Source organism: Poromitra crassiceps (genome assembly GCF_964638095.1).
Source record: "Poromitra crassiceps genome assembly, chromosome: 16".
Taxonomy (NCBI): Eukaryota; Metazoa; Chordata; class Actinopteri; order Beryciformes; family Melamphaidae; genus Poromitra; species Poromitra crassiceps.
This window is the reverse complement of record NC_139645.1, coordinates 3,259,496-3,278,164: the sequence shown is the minus strand read 5'-3', so window position 1 is coordinate 3,278,164 and position 18,669 is coordinate 3,259,496. Positions and strand designations below refer to the sequence as shown.

The 18,669-nt window shown below is 42.6% G+C and overlaps 1 protein-coding gene across 1 annotated transcript; it reads left to right on the top strand.

Annotated features, from left to right (window-relative positions):
* Positions 1-2,787: 2,787 nt before the first annotated feature.
* Positions 2,788-9,337, top strand: LOC310791363 (CD209 antigen-like protein C). Its single transcript, XM_083653053.1, has 6 exons — positions 2,788-3,013; positions 5,481-5,585; positions 5,678-5,770; positions 5,935-6,077; positions 6,232-6,335; positions 8,254-9,337. Exons 1-6 carry the CDS (start codon positions 2,833-2,835, stop codon positions 8,393-8,395), a joined length of 768 nt encoding a protein of 255 aa, XP_083509179.1. The 5' UTR covers positions 2,788-2,832; the 3' UTR covers positions 8,396-9,337.
* Positions 9,338-18,669: the final 9,332 nt, after the last annotated feature.

Sequence of the window (18,669 nt, the reverse complement as noted above, 5' to 3'; positions counted from 1 at the left end):
CCTTGGGTGCACTACAGGTGCCTTGCATTCTCCCATTACTGCCCTGCGTAATGATTGGTGCCCTCCTTGATGTGTGTTTGTATATATTTCTGAAAGTGTCTTTCTCATTGTTGACAAAGGCTTTACGCCAAAACGTCCTATTTTTTTTCTCTGCCCAATAAAAGGCTTTTTTCAAATGAGCCTACCGTGAGTGCCGGCTCCCCTCTTTCATTGTTATCTATTATCCAGGCACCCGGTCTGTTTTTCATACAAGGAGTTGTGCGCTTTACCTCAATTCTAATGTCAAATGAAAACAGATTGTGACTTCACACCTCACATCAAGATTGTCATTGTCATTCACACAGAGAACATGAAATGATGCTTTTAAGGGATTGTGTGTTTTATTGTTTGTGAAGCACTTTGTCATCTATTTTTCATCACAGCTTCAGAACAAGAATGGATCAGTATTTGTTCAACAGTAGAAGTGTAGATTTACCAGCTCCTCTTTTCCTCAGTCTCAACAAAGTGATATTTGTTACCCAGACAAAGAGGAACTTAGATAAGATACTTCAATATGATCTTCAGAATCAGAATCAGAATCACTTTCATTGCCACAGTATGCAAGTTACATACAAGGAATTTGTCTTAGTGTCTGTATGCAGCGTAGCGGTCACATCAATATACAGAGATAAGAAGTAGGAAGATAACTAAAGACAATCACAAAGTTGCGAGTGCAATCAAATCAGTAAATATATACAATATGTACATGAGTGGTGAAGCGTTCTGTGGTAAATATGAATTTACGTTGGATTTACATGAGATTTACAGACTGAGTTAAATAGGCGTTAAATAGGCAGTGGATTTACATGAATTTACAGTCAGCGTTAAATATGAGTTTACATTGAATGTACATGAAATTTACAGGCTAAGTTAAATAGGCATTAAATGTGCAGGGAATTCACATGAATTTACAGTCCCAGTTAAACAGGCATTAAATTAGATATGAGTTACAGTTTTATGCGGGGGGGGGGGGGGGGTTCAGCTGAGTTTAGGAGGAGGTAGTGAGTTTGTGTGTGTGTGTGTGTGGTGAGGCTGATGGCAGTTGTGAAGAAGCTGGTCTTGTGGCGGGTGGTTCTGGTAGACCTCAGTCTCTTGCCGTGGGGGAGTGAATCTTTCAAATCACGTCTCAAAATACACTTTCACCTACTGTAGTTTTGCAAGTTTTTAATTTTAATTAATTTTATTCTTTAAAGTTTTTATCTTTAAACACTTTGCAATGTGCTTCCCACTTTTTAACTCCTTCTAGTATATTTTATAATTCTTTCTTGTTTGCCTTATGATAAAGTAAACTGCAAACTCTGCTTTTAAGAGAGAACAAGAAGAGAAGAGCTATATAAATAAAATTGCCAACTTATTCTGTCTAGATTGAGAAATATAACTAGTCTTCATTTGAGCAGGCCAAGGAAATGCTTTCCCTTGCTCAGATCACATCCATTTTCCAACTCAGCCTTTATTTTGATCTCAACTACACACATGTCAAGTTTTGTCAGACAGACAGACAGGCAGGTAGGCAGGCAGGCAGACAGACAGGCAGACAGACAGACAGACAGACAGGCAGGCAGGCAGACAGACAGGCAGGCAGGCAGACAGACAGACAGACAGACAGACACACAGACAGACAGACAGACAGACAGACAGGGAGACAGACTGGCAGACAGACAGACAGACAGACAGACATAATAAACACAGAAAGGGAAATAGATTAATATGAATGAGAGCAAATAAAAACAAAATAAAAATAAAAACAATGAATAAAAACCAAGGCTACAAAAAAAACTACACCCAAATCAGAGAACTTGTGTTAACACTTATTACAATGCATTAATACTGGAGGTGATACTGTCGATAGCCTTCCAGTAATATAGCCAGAGTGGATATTTTAAACTTTAATCAATTGTCAAACTCCATAGCCACCCATCATTCAAAATTAATAAGGCCCCATTCTTTTTTATTTTGTGGGGGGAATGGAGTGAGGGGTGGCAGAGAGCTGGGAGTGGGTATATACACGTTTGTAAAATAATATACTGTATTATATTGTAATTGTCCCAATCATTTGCAAACTGAAAACAATAAAAAATATTGTTTAAAGAAAGTAAGGCCCATGAATGTTATGTACTGCTGTAGTCTCTAGCTCACCCAGATCAGATCATGACCTGTCAAAGCTCCTCTCACTGATTTAGATTGAAGAACAGTTTTGTAGCCTGATGATATCAGACTGAATTGTCAGCTTGTGACACTCCAGAAGAGCCAGAACCAGAAGCAGACTAAAGTCAAGTCGGTGGAGTGAGTGGAGCCGAAGGTCTGGACCCAGGCAACAGTTTTGTGGTACCTCTGGTTTATTCTATGTCACACGACAGACAGACAGACAGACAGACAGACACACACCCCCCCACACACACACACACACAGACACACACACACACACACACAAGGTGAAAAAACAATACCAGTCATTGCTGTCACGGCATGGTAAAAGAAAAAGAAATCTGCCACAATGAGTGTTTCCTGTTGAAACAGCTGATGAGATGGGTGGGTCAGCCACAGCACCCAGCTAAGAAAAAGAAAACAAAAAAAGTGTCACTTGTAGAAGTGCAGAGGAGTTGAGGGGAAACTGTTATATACCCGGTAGTATCTGCACAGACACATGATACTGAATGATGCAAGGAAACAAGTCTTCATTTAGACATAGATCACAAAACATGACTTTAGGCTACTTTGTAGTTTAGTGTGAAGAAAAGAGCAGCAAAGTGAAAACAGGTCCTGATATCAAGTAGCTGATGATTGAGACAGAAGATGGAGATGTCTGACTGCCTTCACATCGATGAAGATCCAGTGGAGACAGAGGAGAGTCAAAGAGAGAGTGAAGAGAGGACCGACGTGGAGGTGAGGACAGTGACCATCTATGAAAGTGCAGACAACTATGGGGGTCGTGACCTCAGATCAAACACGGAGAAAACACCAGATCAGCAGCGAGGTGAGTCTCTACACACACACACACACACACACACACACAGGTGTCATTTACACAGGGGACGCTGGGGACATGTCCCCACCACTTTTCAAATGGCCAAGTTCCCCCTCCGCCCACATCACTTTTTAAAAGCATAATTTGTTAACAATGTTCTGAAAAATAGCTTGCGCCAATAAATGTTAAAGGGATAGTTCAGATTTTTTGATGTGGGGTTGCATGAGGTACTTATCGATATTTAGTGAGCTACCCACAATAGATTGCATCCAGCGCACTCCCAGTTAGGAGCAGCGGGGGAGCTCTGACAGGGAAACAGAGCTCTCTGCTTCTGTGACTGGGGGTCACAAGTAAAAACATAATTTAGCCACATAAAAGAAGGCTCACATAAACAAATCAACATCAGTGATACATGTACGCTATATTTTGACCATTTTCAGCACTTTGCCTTCAAACTGCCCTTTATGCAGCATTATGCAGTAAATGCATTTCCTGTAAGTGTGGGCCTGTAAGTGTGAGAACACTGAGAAAGATTTATTGGTACAATAAGGAAACATACAATGCGATGCAAATATAGAAGAAACATTAAAAACATAACGTTATTCCTTCAGTTGTTACTTTCTTCTATTTTAGGGCAGTGATATTGGATATTGTTATGTCTGGGCTGACTGACATGCTCTGCTACTTTCAGTTGACGGGATATTTGCATTGCTGCATTGACATGCTGTTGCAGCTGTGGATGTGATGCATAGGATGACTGTTGCATTGTGCGAGTATTTTCATATCGTTGACTCCGTAGTAGTATATCCTGATGTGGCGTTATGTAATTTCTTTCTCAACATAATTATCTACTCTATACCGATCCGCCAATTACATTGCCTAAAATCACATTATGCAGTATTCACTTTTTTTATTTTGGTCATTCTTTTGTTTTGCCTTTTTATTTGTTATTTTCTTGTTTTGACGGTTTTCCCTTTTCTTATTTACTGTTTGCTTGTTTCTTTTCTCTTGTTTTTATTTATATTGTATGCTTTGTAGGGATTATTTTGACTATTGCTTCTAATTTCTGAGGTACAGACCCGGATAAGCCCACGTCCTGTCCCTACCCACATGTGTTTCCCCCCTCTTTTTGTTTCTGTATTTTGTTTTTAATATGTGCAAATAAGTAAAATAATAAAGTAAATATGAAGTTATAGTGTCCTATCTGAAATAAGTGAAGCCGGTGGATTGTCTTCAGCTGCCTCTGCACGGACAGAGGTGTGAGTTTCCTGTCACACTGTGCACGCACTTGCACACTTGCACACACATACAGCAAAACCACAACATTGCAGCAATGAACAGCAAAGTTCAGTATCTGACTAACCTAATGCTGCCAGATGGTTTGTTTCACATAGCTATGTGGGTACTGGCTTGGAAAAGCGTTTCAAAGAGGATGAAGCATCTGTCAATCACATCTATGACAGGCTGGTGGTGTGGTGTCAGACCAAAGCCCGCCCACAGCTGCCTCATAGGATGAAGCATCTGTCAATCACATCTATCACAGGCTGGTGGTGTCAGACCAAAGCCCGCCCACAGCTGCCTCATAGGATGAAGCATCTGTCAATCACATCTATCACAGGCTGGTGGTGTGGTGTCAGACCAAAGCCCGCCCACAGCTGCCTCATAGGATGAAGCATCTGTCAATCACATCTATCACAGGCTGGTGGTGTCAGACCAAAGCCCGCCCACAGCTGCCTCATAGGATGAAGCATCTGTCAATCACATCTATCACAGGCTGGTGGTGTGGTGTCAGACCAAAGCCCGCCCACAGCTGCCTCATAGGATGAAGCATCTGTCAATCACATCTATCACAGGCTGGTGGTGTGGTGTCAGACCAAAGCCCGCCCACAGCTGCCTCATAGGATGAAGCATCTGTCAATCACATCTATCACAGGCTGGTGGTGTCAGACCAAAGCCCGCCCACAGCTGCCTCATAGGATGAAGCATATGTCAATCACATCTATCACAGGCTGGTGGTGTGGTGTCAGACCAAAGCCCGCCCACAGCTGCCTCATAGGATGAAGCATCTGTCAATCACATCTATCACAGGCTGGTGGTGTCAGACCAAAGCCCGCCCACAGCTGCCTCATAGGATGAAGCATCTGTCAATCACATCTATTACAGGCTGCTGGTGTGGTGTCAGACCAAAGCCCGCCCACAGCTGCCTCATAGGAAGCTGATTGGTGTGAACCACTGCTGGTTCAGATTCAAACTAATCTCTTGTTTTTGTCTATATTGGATGTTTTCATGTAATTGTGGTTAATATTGGTTTAGATTTTTTTTAGGTAAGAGACCTCTCATAATAAGCCCATTAGGGTTTTTTGTCTCTGCACCTGCACAAACTTTTCATCCTTTTGTATGCTTTAGTTTTTTCTTGATTTATAGTCCCTCTGGTGGTCGTATAGCGAACATAACCTGGTCTGTGTTGTTCTTACAGGTAATGCTATCCAGCCAGTGATGAAGCACCACAGGGCGACTACAGTGTGTCTGCTGCTCATGTGTCTTCTCCTACTGGCTGCCTATATAGGTGGTGTGGTTCACTGTGAGGCATTCACTTCCTCTTTCACACAGATTTGCACTCTTCAGCATTCAGTTGTCATGTTTGTTTCTACCTAAATTCTACCACTGTTTTAGATTCCCTGTACAATGCAGATACAAAAGCTGATGACATCTTAACCACCGTCAACAAGACCTGTGCTGAAAACAGAAACACTTTGTTTGAGCTCAGTTGAGTATGTCTGTCTGTCTGTCTGTCTGTCTGTCAGTCAGTCAGTCAGTCAGTCTGTCTGTCTCTCTCTCTCTCCCTCTGTGCATTTACATGAGTGTGCATTGTACTGTACATTATGCATTGTGTTTTTATTTGGTGTTCTTAAGATCCTCTCCTCTTGCAGAGCGTCTCTGTGAAGCTGGATGTAGATATTTCAACACCAGTTTCTACTACATTTCTACTGATCGAAAGAGCTGGGATGACAGCAGGCAGGACTGTCTACAGAGGGGAGCACACCTGGTCATAATCAACAGCCAAGAAGAACAGGTAAAGAGAGAAGTGACAAAACAACACCCCCCCCTGCCCCAACTCCCCCAAGTTGCTGTTAATTTAATTGGGTTAAAACTGTCTCACATTCCAAAGTGTTTGAGTGCTTCACAAGTGTGTGTTGATGTAATTTGTCTTTTAAAAAATTCAACAGAAATTTATCAATTCCTTTAAGAAGAACACCTGGATTGGTTTGAGTGACAGAGATGATGAGGGAATCTGGAAATGGGTGGATGGTTCACTTCTGAACAGCACAGGGTAAGACATCCATTCTTCAGTCCCATTTACCAGCAGTGGTGGAAATGAGAGGGAACGCCTGGAGGGAACAGAGTTACCATCAGAGTAAACCTTGAGAGGAAACGATGAGAACGAGAGGCAGAGCAGTGGAGAGCAGAGCAGAGGAGAGCAGTGGAGAGCAGAACAGTGGAGAGGAGAGCAGAGGAGAGCAGTGGAGAGCAGAACAGTGGAGAGGAGAGCAGTGGAGAGGAGAGCAGTGGAGAGCAGAGCAGTGGAGAGGAGAGCAGAGCAGTAGAGAGGAGAGCAGAGCAGTAGAGAGCAGAGCAGTGGAGAGGAGAGCAGAGCAGTAGAGAGGAGAGCAGAGCAGTGGAGAGCAGAGCAGTGGAGAGGAGAGCAGAGCAGTAGAGAGGAGAGCAGAGCAGTAGAGAGGAGAGCAGTGGAGAGCAGAGCAGTAGAGAGCAGAGCAGTGGAGAGCAGAGCAGTGGAGAGCAGAGCAGTGGAGAGCAGAGCAGTGGAGAGCAGATCAGTGGAGAGGAGAGCAGTAGAGAGCAGAGCAGTGGAGAGCAGAGCAGTGGAGAGCAGATCAGTGGAGAGGAGAGCAGTAGAGAGCAGAGCAGTGGAGAGCAGAGCAGTGGAGAGCAGAGATTCAAGATTCAAAGATTTTATTGTCATGTCAACAAAAGTTGATAGGAATTTGTCTTGGTTCACTCTCAAAGACAACAAAAAACATAGCAGCCAGCGACAGGAACATACAGGTCAGGAACAGTTCTCAGCTACAGCATATACAGTAGAAAGTGCATACAGTTTAAGGTGCATACAGTTTAAAGTGACAACGGTAATGTGTCAGTGCAAATTCAGGTGCCTTATGGCTTGGAGGTAGGTGCTATCTCTGAAGCGAGATGTTCTACTCTTCATACTCCTGTATCTCCTGCCTGATGGGAGGAGGTTAAATAGGTGGTGTGCCGGATGAGAATGGTCTGCAATGATTTTGTTAGCCTTCCTGATTATTCTTTTTGAGTAAAGTGATGACAGTGAGGGGAGACTACAGCCGATCATTTTAGCTGCTCGGCGTACTACTCTTTCCAGCCGAGTCTTGTCCTGAGTGGTTGTGTGACCAAACCAGACAAGCATGGAGAAAGTGAGCACACTCTCAATAGCAGACCTGTAGAAGTGGGTCATGGCTACTTTACTGACCCTGAATTTTTTGAGCTGCCGCAGAAAGTAGAGCAGTGGAGAGCAGAGCAGAGCAGTGGAGAGCAGAGCAGTGGAGAGGAGAGCACTGGAGAGCAGAGCAGTGGAGAGCAGAGCAGTAGAGAGCAGAGCAGAGCAGAGCAGTGGAGTGCAGAGCAGTGGAGTGCAGAGCAGTGGAGAGCAGAGCAGTGGAGAGCAGAGCAGAGCAGTGGAGAGCAGAGCAGTGGAGAGCAGAGCAGTGGAGAGCAGAGCAGAGCAGTGGAGAGCAGAGCAGTGGAGAGCAGAGCAGTGGAGAGCAGAGCAGTGGAGAACAGAGCAGAGCAGTGGAGAGCAGAGCAGAGCAGAGCAGTGGAGAGCAGAGCAGAGCAGTGGAGAGCAGAGCAGAGCAGTGGAGAGCAGAGCAGTGGAGAGGGGGCAGCATGAAAGGAGCAGAGAATAGTAGGAGAACGTGTATTTTTTAAGCTGAATAAGCAGCATCAATGTGTCATCAAGTCTGTCATGAATAAAATCAAGGGGAAATAATCAGTAGATCTCAGCAATGGTAATAATCAAGCATTCAGCTCTTGATTTGAACAGAAATAATACCCTATGCCTCCCTTCTGGACCGTGCCTGGGGGCCACCACCCTCCCTAAGCTTCCCACAGTAAAACCTGGCCATTTCCACCACTGAACAGGTTGGCCTGAAAATGTATTGTGCATCTTATGTTCCATCAAGTACAGTTGACTATACATCTTATTTTTTCAACAGGTTCTGGGGAATAGGCCAGCCCCTTAATATTACCAGTCTGTATGACTGTGCTTACACTGATGGTATCGAACTAAACAACTGGAAGGATAGCAAGTGTAACACAATGAAGCACCGGGTCTGTGAAAAAGCGATTGGCTTCTAACATGATGTGTAATACCTCAGATCTGCCCCAACTTTACTTACTTTTAAAACTTTTATGTTTACCGTCGCTTTTAACTGCTGACAGCTGTTTTTTAGGAGATATGTGTGGCCTATAAAGTTTCGAGTCCAACTATTATAAAGGTTGTGGACATTTTTCCAATCATGTGTGTGTAATCATGTTTCTTATATAGTCATGATGTCGGGGGATTTAATATAGAAAAATTGATGTATTCTATTATGCAAACCCAATGAGTCCTCTGTAAGTTTTTAGCTCTTTTTGTAACTGCTGCGCCTGTCGCTTAATGCACTTTTTATGCTCTTTCTTAAAGTTCTGTTGTGATGTTTTTAAATGTCCATTTTATTCTCTTCTTTTGTTCTTTTATTTTCTTGTGTCAACCATTTTATGTGAAGCACTTTGAATTGCCTCTGTGTATGAAATGTGCTATACAAATAGACTTGACTTGACTTGACTTGACTTAATATCAAATGCAAACAGATTGTGACTTCACACCTCACACCAAGATTGTCATTGTCATTCACACAGAGAACATGAAATGATCCTTTTAAGGAGATTGTGTGTTTTATTGTTTGTGAAACACTTTGTCATCTATTTTTTATCACAGCTTCAGAACAAGAATGGATCAGTATTTGTTCAACAGTAGAAGTGTAGATTTAGCAGCTCCTCTTTTCCTCAGTCTCAACAAAGTGATGTTTGTTACCAAGACGAGACCGTGCAACATCCTGCCTGAGCAACTTAGATAAGATACTTCAATATGATCTTTCAAATCACGTGTCAAAACACACTTTCACCTTCTGTTAGTTTTGCATGTTTTTAGTTTTCTTATGGTGTTTTTATCTTTAAACACTTTGGAATGTGCTTCCCACTTTTTAAGTCCTCCTACTATATTTTATAATTCTTTCTTTTTGCCCTATGATAAAGTAACTGCAAACTCTGCTTATAATAGAACAAGAAGAGAAGTTCTATGTAAATATAACTGCCAACTTATTCTGTATAGATTGAGAAATAAAATGTTTTTCAGGAACACGACTGTCTATTTCTTGTCTACTTCCTGTGCACCACCATATTGGATGCTGATAGGCTGATTCAGTCTGCTCACAGCTTATTGGTCCTTTACACTCTAAAACTAATGAGTCAAAGTGACCATGTGGACATGAGGATGTGATGAGTTCTGAATCAATGAGAGAAGAACTAGTCTTCATTTGATCAGGCCAAGGAAATGCTTTCCCTTGTTCACATCACATCCATTTTGCAACTCAGTTAACGCTATCATGTTCACAGACACACACACACACACACACACACACACGCACACACGCACACACGCACACACGCACACACGCACACACGCACACACACACACACACACACACACACACACACACACACACACACACACACACACACACACACACACACACACACACACAAGGTGTTGTTGCTGTAAAAAAAACTGCCCCAATGTGTCTTTCCTGTTGAAGCAGCACCAAAAATAAACGTATAAAAAAAGTCACACTTGTAGAAGTGCAGAGGAGCTGAGAGGAAACTGTTATATACCCGGTAGTATCTGAACAGAGACACATGATACTGAAGGGAGCAAGAAAACAAGTCTTCATTTGGACATAGATCACAAAACATGACTTTAGGCTACTTTGTAGTTTAGTGTGAAGTAAAGAGCAGCAAAGTGAAAACAGGTCCTGATATCAAGTAGCTGATGATTGAGACAGAAGATGGAGATGTTTGACTGCCTTCACATCGATGAAGATCACACACAGGATGCTGGGGACATGCCCCCCCCCCCCTGCCCGTCACAAAGCATAATTTGTTAAAATTGTTCTACAAATAGCTTGTGCCACTAAATGTTAAAGGGATTTTTTGACATGGGTGTTACATCAGACAACAGAGGGGGGCGTGTCTAGAACAGAGACAGAGGTGATGCAATGGAAAAACACTGACACCAGAGCAAGGCCGTAACAGAGGAGTTGTATGAGGTACTTATAGACGGTTTTAACTTGACAACAAAAACATTCTAAATTGAACCCCCGCTCACTTCCTGTTGCAGTGTTTGCTATGGACATAAAAGAAAAAAAAACATTTAAGTGCAGGACTGACCATTCTGTGAAAACCGTCTATACAGCTGAGCGGCGAAAACAAAAGTAACAATGTCAAGTGAATATTTCTGCAGTTTGCCGAATGCTGAGAAAAAGGAAGTGCTGTGGGGTTGCGCTCGGATGAAAACCGTCTATAGATAGTTGGGCTATACCACAATAGATTGCATCCAGTGCACTACCAGTTAGGAGCAGCGGGGGCGCTCTGACAGGGAAGCAGAGCTCTCTCTGCTTCTGTGACTGGGGGTCATCAGCAAGAATGTAATTTAGCCACCTAAAAGAAGGCTCAACTTTTATCTTGTTTTTGTTATAGCTTTGTAAGGATTATTTTGACTATTGGTTTTAATTTCTGAGGTAGAGACAACCGAATAAGCCCACTTAGGGTTTCCTGTCTCTACCCATGTGTTTCCCCCCTCTCTTTGTTTCTGTATTTTGTTTTTAATATGTACAAATAAATACAATAATAATGTAAAGTCTCCCATGATGTGAAATGAGTGAAGGCTGTCGATGGTGTTCTGCTGCCTGTGCACAGACAGAGGTGTGACTTTCATGTCACTCTCTACACGCCCGTTCCCACGACACAACCAGTGACCATCTCCCCTCACTGGTGAAGTCAGAGCAAAGTGTTGACTCATTCTAGGTGACAACTCAAACTCTCACGCTGTTGTGTGGTCTTGAAGACAAGATCTAAACAAGCGTGAATTCTCAATAACTGCAACCAGATATGCAAATTTACAAAATGTATTGTTTTTTTTTAAACGTACAGTGACAGTAACTCAGACATTTTCAAGTACAGAACTATACATTAACCAACTCCAACCATGCATTGTGATGTCATCCACTACATTGTGAAATCCCCCCCCCCACCATCCTTTTAGCCAATTGGCTATGAACACAAACACCCACCTTCACACACACGCACGCAAGCATACGCACACGCACACACACACACACACACACACACACACACACACACACACACACACACACACACACACACACACACACACACACACACACACACACACACACACATACAGCAAAACCACAACGCAGGAAGTCCTGCAATGAACAGCAAAGTTCAGTATCTGTCTAACCTAATGCTGCCAGATGGTTTGTTTCACATAGCTATGTGGGAACTCACTTGGAAAATGGTTTCAAAGAGGATGAAGCATCTGTCAATCACATCTATCACAGGCTGGTGGTGTGGTGTCAGACCAAAGCCCGCCCACAGCTGCCTCATAGGATGAAGCATCTGTCAATCACATCTATGACAGGCTGCTGGTGTGGTGTCAGAACAAAGCCCGCCCACAGCTGCCTCATAGGATGAAGCATCTGTCAATCAGATCTATCACAGGCTGGTGGTGTCAGACCAAAGCCCGCCCACAGCTGCCTCATAGGATGAAGCATCTGTCAATCACATCTATCACAGGCTGGTGGTGTGACGTCAGACCAAAGCCCGCCCACAGCTGCCTCATAGGATGAAGCATCTGTCAATCAGATCTATCACAGGCTGGTGGTGTGGTGTCAGAACAAAGCCCGCCCACAGCTGCCTCATAGGATGAAGCATCTGTCAATCACATCTATCACAGGCTGGTTGTGTGGCGTCAGACCAAAGCCCGCCCACAGCTGCCTCATAGGATGAAGCATCTGTCAATCACATCTATCACAGGCTGGTGGTGTGGCGTCAGCACAAAGCCCACCCACAGCTGCCTCATAGGATGAAGCATCTGTCAATCACATCTATCACAGGCTGGTTGTGTGGCGTCAGACCAAAGCCCGCCCGCCCAAAAAAAAAAAAAAGTTTAAATTTCAGTGTACATGTACATGTGTACCTACCTGTAAATGTGAAATCAGTTTGTGCAAAAGAAGGCACAAAAAGCGATTTTCCCTGATGAGGAAAAAGAAGCAGAAGAACCTCTTTCCAGAAGCCCTGGGGGCACAAACTTTACTGACAGTTGGATAACAAGGTCATTTTCAAATTCAACTGATGTAAATACTTTGATCTGTGGAATTATATTGCTTTCTATACTAAAAACCTCTAAAATCAATCTTCGTTTTTTTTTTGTTTCTGTTCCATTTAAACTGTTATTACACACTCAAGACATACTGTGAAATGTAAATAACTCCAGATAATTAAAGTTGAACTGATTCTGAAAAAAGGGGGAAAAGCACTTACCGTACTCAAAAATCATTTTCTGACACTTTTACAGCCAAAACAACAAAATATATCCAAGCGGACTGTTTCAGGCTTAGGTGTAAAAGGGTCAAAACCCAGATGCTTAAAGTCCATCTGAGTGGACATTTCAGTAACTCCTTAAATAATTGGTGTAAAACAATTTTTTTTTTAATTTGTTCTTTTCATGCCTAAAAATAAATAAAAACACTTGTGGGGAAAAAAATCCTGACTGAGGCTTTCATAATTCATGCATGAAAGGGTTAAGAGAGAACAAGAAGAGAAATGCTATATAAATAAAACCGCCAACTTATTCTGTATAGATTGAGAAATTAAATGTTTTTCAGGAACACGACTGTCTATTTCTTGTCTACTTCCTGTGCACCACCATATTGGATGCTGATAGGCTGATTCAGTCTGCTGACAGCTTATTGGTCCTTTACACTCAAAAACTAATGAGCCAAAATGAGCATGTGGACATGAGGATGTGATGAGTTCTGAATCAATGAGAGAAGAACTAGTCTTCATTTGATCAGGCCAAGGAAATGCTTTCCCTTGTTCACATCACATCCATTTTGCAACTCAGTTAACGCTATCATGTTCACAGACACACACACACACACACACACACACACACACTAGGGGTGTCATAAATAATCGATTATAAGATGCATCGCGATGCGGACGTGCACGATTCTGCATCGATTAACAAATATCAAAAATCGATTATTATTATTTTATTTTTTTTTATTTTTTTTTTTTATTTTTTTTATCAAATAAAATAGAATGTAAGTACATGCAGTTGTTTATTTTAATTATGGATCATAATACAATGCAATTCCAAATGCACTTTTATTTTAAAAGTAGCCACACAGTGAGAAAAAAGAAAGTGAGAAAAAAGAAATCATGTATTGCGGAAAAAGTGATGCATCGTGATGCATCGTTTAATCGAATCGAATCGAATCGTTGACAGATGAATCGTAATCGAATCGAATCGTGAGGCCAGTGAAGATTCACAGCCCTAACACACACACACACACACACACACACACACACACACACACACACACACACACACACACACACACACACACACACACGGTGTTGTTGCTGTAAAAAAAACTGCCCCAATGAGTCTTTCCTGTTGAAGCAGCTCGCAGCCAAAAATAAACGTATAAAAAAAGTCACACTTGTAGAAGTGCAGAGGAGCTGAGGGGAAACTGTTATATAGTATCTGAACAGAGACACATGATACTGAATGATGCAGGAAACAAGTCTTCATTTGGACAGAGATCACAAAACATGACTTTAGGCTACTTTGTAGTTTAGTGTGAAGAAAAGAGCAGCAAAGTGAAAACAGGTCCTGATATCAAGTAGCTGATTATTGAGACAGAAGATGGAGATGACTGACTGCCTTCACATCGATGAAGATCACACCCAGGATGCTGGGGACATGTCCCCCCCCCCCCCCCCCCCCCTCCCGTCACAAAGCATACTTTGTTAAAAATATTCTAAAAATAGCTTGTGCCACTAAATGTTAAAGGGATTTTTTGACATGGGTGTTACATCAGACAACAGAGGGGGGCGTGTCTAGGACAGAGACAGAGGTGATGCAATGGAAAAACACTGACACCAAAGCAAGGCCGTAACAGAGGAGTTGTATGATGTACTTATAGATAGTTGGGCTATACCACAATAGATTGCATCCAGTGCACTACCAGTTAGGACCAGCGGGGGAGCTCTGACAGGGAAACAGAGCTCTCTCTGCTTCTGTGACTGGGGGTCATGAGCAAGAATGTAATTTAGCCACCTAAAAGAAGGCTCAACTTTTATCTTGTTTTTGTTATAGCTTTGTAAGGATTATTTTGACTATTGCTTCTAATTTCTGAGGTAGAGACAACCGAATAAGCCCACTTAGGGTTTCCTGTCTCTACCCATGTGTTTCCCCCCTCTCTTTGTTTCTGTATTTTGTTTTTAATATGTACAAATAAATACAATAATAATGTAAAGTCTCCCATGATGTGAAATGAGTGAAGCCTGTGACTGTCGATGGTGTTCTGCTGTCTCTGCACAGACAGAGGTGTGACTTTCATATCAGACTCTACACGCCCGTTCACACAACACAACCGGTGACCATCTCCCCTCACTGGTGAAGTCAGAGCAAAGTGTTGACTCATTCTAGGTGACAACTCAAACTCCCACGCTGTTCTGTGGTCATGAAGACAACGTCGAAACAAGCGTGAATATTCAAAATAAGTGCAACTAGATATGCAAATTTACAAAATGTATTGTTTTTTTTTAAACGTACAGTGACAGTAACTCAGACATTTTCAAGTACAGAACTAGACATTAACCAACTCCAACCATGCATTGTGATGTCATCCACTACATTGTGAAATCCCCCCCCCCCCCCCCTCCTTTTAGCCAATTGGCTATGAACACAAACACCCACCTTCACACACACACACACACGCACGCAACACACACACACACACACACACACACACACACACACACGCACGCACGCACACACACACACACACACACACACACACACACACACACACACACACACACACACACACACACACACATACAGCAAAACCACAACGCAGGAAGTCCTGCAATGAACAGCAAAGTTCAGTATATGTCTAACCTAATGCTGCCAGATGGTTTGTTTCACATAGCTATGTGGGAACTCACTTGGAAAACAGTTTCAAAGAGGATGAAGCATCTGTCAATCACATCTATCACAGGCTGGTGGTGTGGTGTCAGACCAAAGCCCGCCCACAGCTGCCTTATAGGATGAAGCATCTGTCAATCACATCTATCACAGGCTGGTGGTGTGGTGTCAGACCAAAGCCCGCCCACAGCTGCCTCATAGGATGAAGCATCTGTCAATCACATCTATCACAGGCTGGTGGTGTGGTGTCAGACCAAAGCCCGCCCACAGCTGCCTCATAGGATGAAGCATCTGTCAATCACATCTATCACAGGCTGGTGGTGTGGTGTCAGACCAAAGCCCGCCCACAGCTGCCTCATAGGATGAAGCATCTGTCAATCACATCTATCACAGGCTGGTGGTGTGGTGTCAGACCAAAGCCCGCCCACAGCTGCCTCATAGGATGAAGCATCTGTCAATCACATCTATCACAGGCTGGTTGTGTGGCGTCAGACCAAAGCCCGCCCACAGCTGCCTCATAGGATGAAGCATCTGTCAATCACATCTATCACAGGCTGGTGGTGTGGTGTCAGACCAAAGCCCGCCCACAGCTGCCTCATAGGATGAAGCATCTGTCAATCACATCTATCACAGGCTGGTTGTGTGGCGTCAGACCAAAGCCCGCCCGCCCAAAAAAAAAAAAAAGTTTAAATTTCAGTGTACATGTACATGTGTACCTACCTGTAAATGTGAAATCAGTTTGTGCAAAAGAAGGCACAAAAAGCGATTTTCCCTGATGAGGAAAAAGAAGCAGAAGAACCTCTTTCCAGAAGCCCTGGGGGCACAAACTTTACTGACAGTTGGATAACAAGGTCATTTTCAAATTCAACTGATGTAAATACTTTGATCTGTGGAATTATATTGCTTTCTATACTAAAAACCTCTAAAATCAATCTTCGTTTTTTTTTGTTTCTGTTCCATTTAAACTGTTATTACACACTCAAGACATACTGTGAAATGTAAATAACTCCAGATAATTAAAGTTGAACTGATTCTGAAAAAAGGGGGAAAAGCACTTACCGTACTCAAAAATCATTTTCTGACACTTTTACAGCCAAAACAACAAAATATATCCAGGCGGACTGTTTCAGGCTTAGGTGTAAAAGGGTCAAAACCCAGATGCTTAAAGTCCATCTGAGTGGACATTTCAGGAACTCCTTAAATTAAATAATTGGTGTAATTTTTTTTTTTTTTTTGTTCTTTTCATGCCTAAAGATAAATAAAAACACTTGGGGAAAAAAATCCTGACTGAGGCTTTCATAATTCATGCATGAAAGGGTTAAGAGAGAACAAGAAGAGAAATGCTACTGTATATAAATAAAACCGCCAACTTATTCTGTATAGATTGATAAATAAAATGTTTTTCAGGAACACAACTGTCTATTTCTTGTCTACTTCCTGTGCACCACCATATTGGATGCTGAATAGGCTGATTCAGTCTGCTCACAGCTTATTGGTCCTTTACACTCAAAAACTAATGAGTCAAAATGAGCATGTGGACATGAGGATGTGATGAGTTCTGAATCAATGAGAGAAGAACTAGTCTTCATTTGATCAGGCCAAGGAAATGCTTTCCCTTGCTCACATCACATCCATTTTGCAACTCAGTTAACGCTATCATGTTCACACACACACACACACACACACACACACACACACACACACACACACACACACACACACACACACACACACACACACACACACACACACACACACACACACACACACACACACACACAAGGTGTTGTTACTGCCCCAATGAGTCTTTCCTGTTGAAGCAGCACCCAGCCAAAAATAAACGTATAAAAAAAGTCACACTTGTAGAAGTGCAGAGGAGCTGAGAGGAAACTGTCCTATACCCGGTAGTATCTGCACAGAGACACATGATACTGAATGATGCAAGAAAACAAGTCTTCATTTAGACATAGATCACAAAACATGACTTTAGGCTACTTTGTAGTTTAGTGTGAAGAAAAGAGCAGCAAAGTGAAAACAGGTCCTGATATCAAGTAGCTGATGATTGAGACAGAAGATGGAGATGTCTGACTGCCTTCACATCGATGAAGATCACACCCAGGATGTTGGGGACATGTCCCCCCCCCCCCCCCCCCCCGTCACAAAGCATAATTTGTTAAAAATGTTCTAAAAATAGCTTGTGCCACTAAATGTTAAAGGGACAGTTTGGATTTTTTGACATGGGTGTTACATCAGACAACAGAGGGGGCGTATCTAGGACAGAGACAGAGGTGATGCAATGGAAAAACACTGACACCAAAGCAAGGCCGTAACAGAGGAGTTGTATGAGGTACTTATAGATAGTTGGGCTACCCACAATAGATTGTATCCAGTGCACTACCAGTTAGGACCAGCGGGGGCGCTCTAACAGGGAAACAGAGCTCTCTCTGCTTCTGTGACTGGGGGTCATGAGCAAGAATGTAATTTAGCCACCTAAAAGAAGGCTCAACTTTTATCTTGTTTTTGTTATAGCTTTGTAAGGATTATTTTGACTATTGGTTCTAATTTCTGAGAGACCTTGAATAAGCCCACTTAGGGTTTCCTGTCTCTACCCATGTGTTTCCCCCCTCTCTTTGTTTCTGTATTTTGTTTTTAATATGTACAAATAAATACAATAATAATGTAAAGTCTCCCATGATGTGAAATGAGTGAAGCCTGTGAGATGGTGTTCTGCTGTCTCTGCCCAGACAGAGGTGTGACTTTCATGTCACTCTCTACACGCCCGTTCACACAACACAACCGGTGATGAACTCCCCTCACTGGTGAAGTCAGAGCAAAGTGTTGACTCATTCTAGGTGATAACTCAAACTCTCACGCTGTTCTGTGGTCTTGAAGACAAGTTCTGAACAAGCGTGAATTCTCAAGAACTGCAACTAGATATGTAAATTTACAAAATGTATTGTTTTTTTTGTTTTTTTGTTTTTTTTAAACGTACAGTGACAGTAACTCAGACAAGTACAGAACTATACATTAACCAACTCCAACCATGCATTGTGATGTCATCTACTACATTGTGAACCCCCCCCCCCCCCCCACCCTCCTTTTAGACAATTGGCTATGAACACAAACACCCACCTTCACACACACACACACACACACACACACGCACGCACACACTCTCTCACACACACACACACACACACACACACACACACACACACACACACACACACACACACACACACACACACACACACACACACACACACCGTACATTATACAGAGATTCCTC

Coding starts and splice junctions, on each gene's coding strand:
- LOC310791363 (XM_083653053.1), top strand. CDS start 2,833: ATGGAGATGTCTGACTGCCTTCACATCGATGAAGATCCAGTGGAGACA. Junction 5,771..5,934: donor AAACACTTTGTTTGAGCTCA/GTTGAGTATGTC, acceptor CTCCTCTTGCAG/AGCGTCTCTGTGAAGCTGGA. Junction 6,078..6,231: donor TCAACAGCCAAGAAGAACAG/GTAAAGAGAGAA, acceptor AAAATTCAACAG/AAATTTATCAATTCCTTTAA.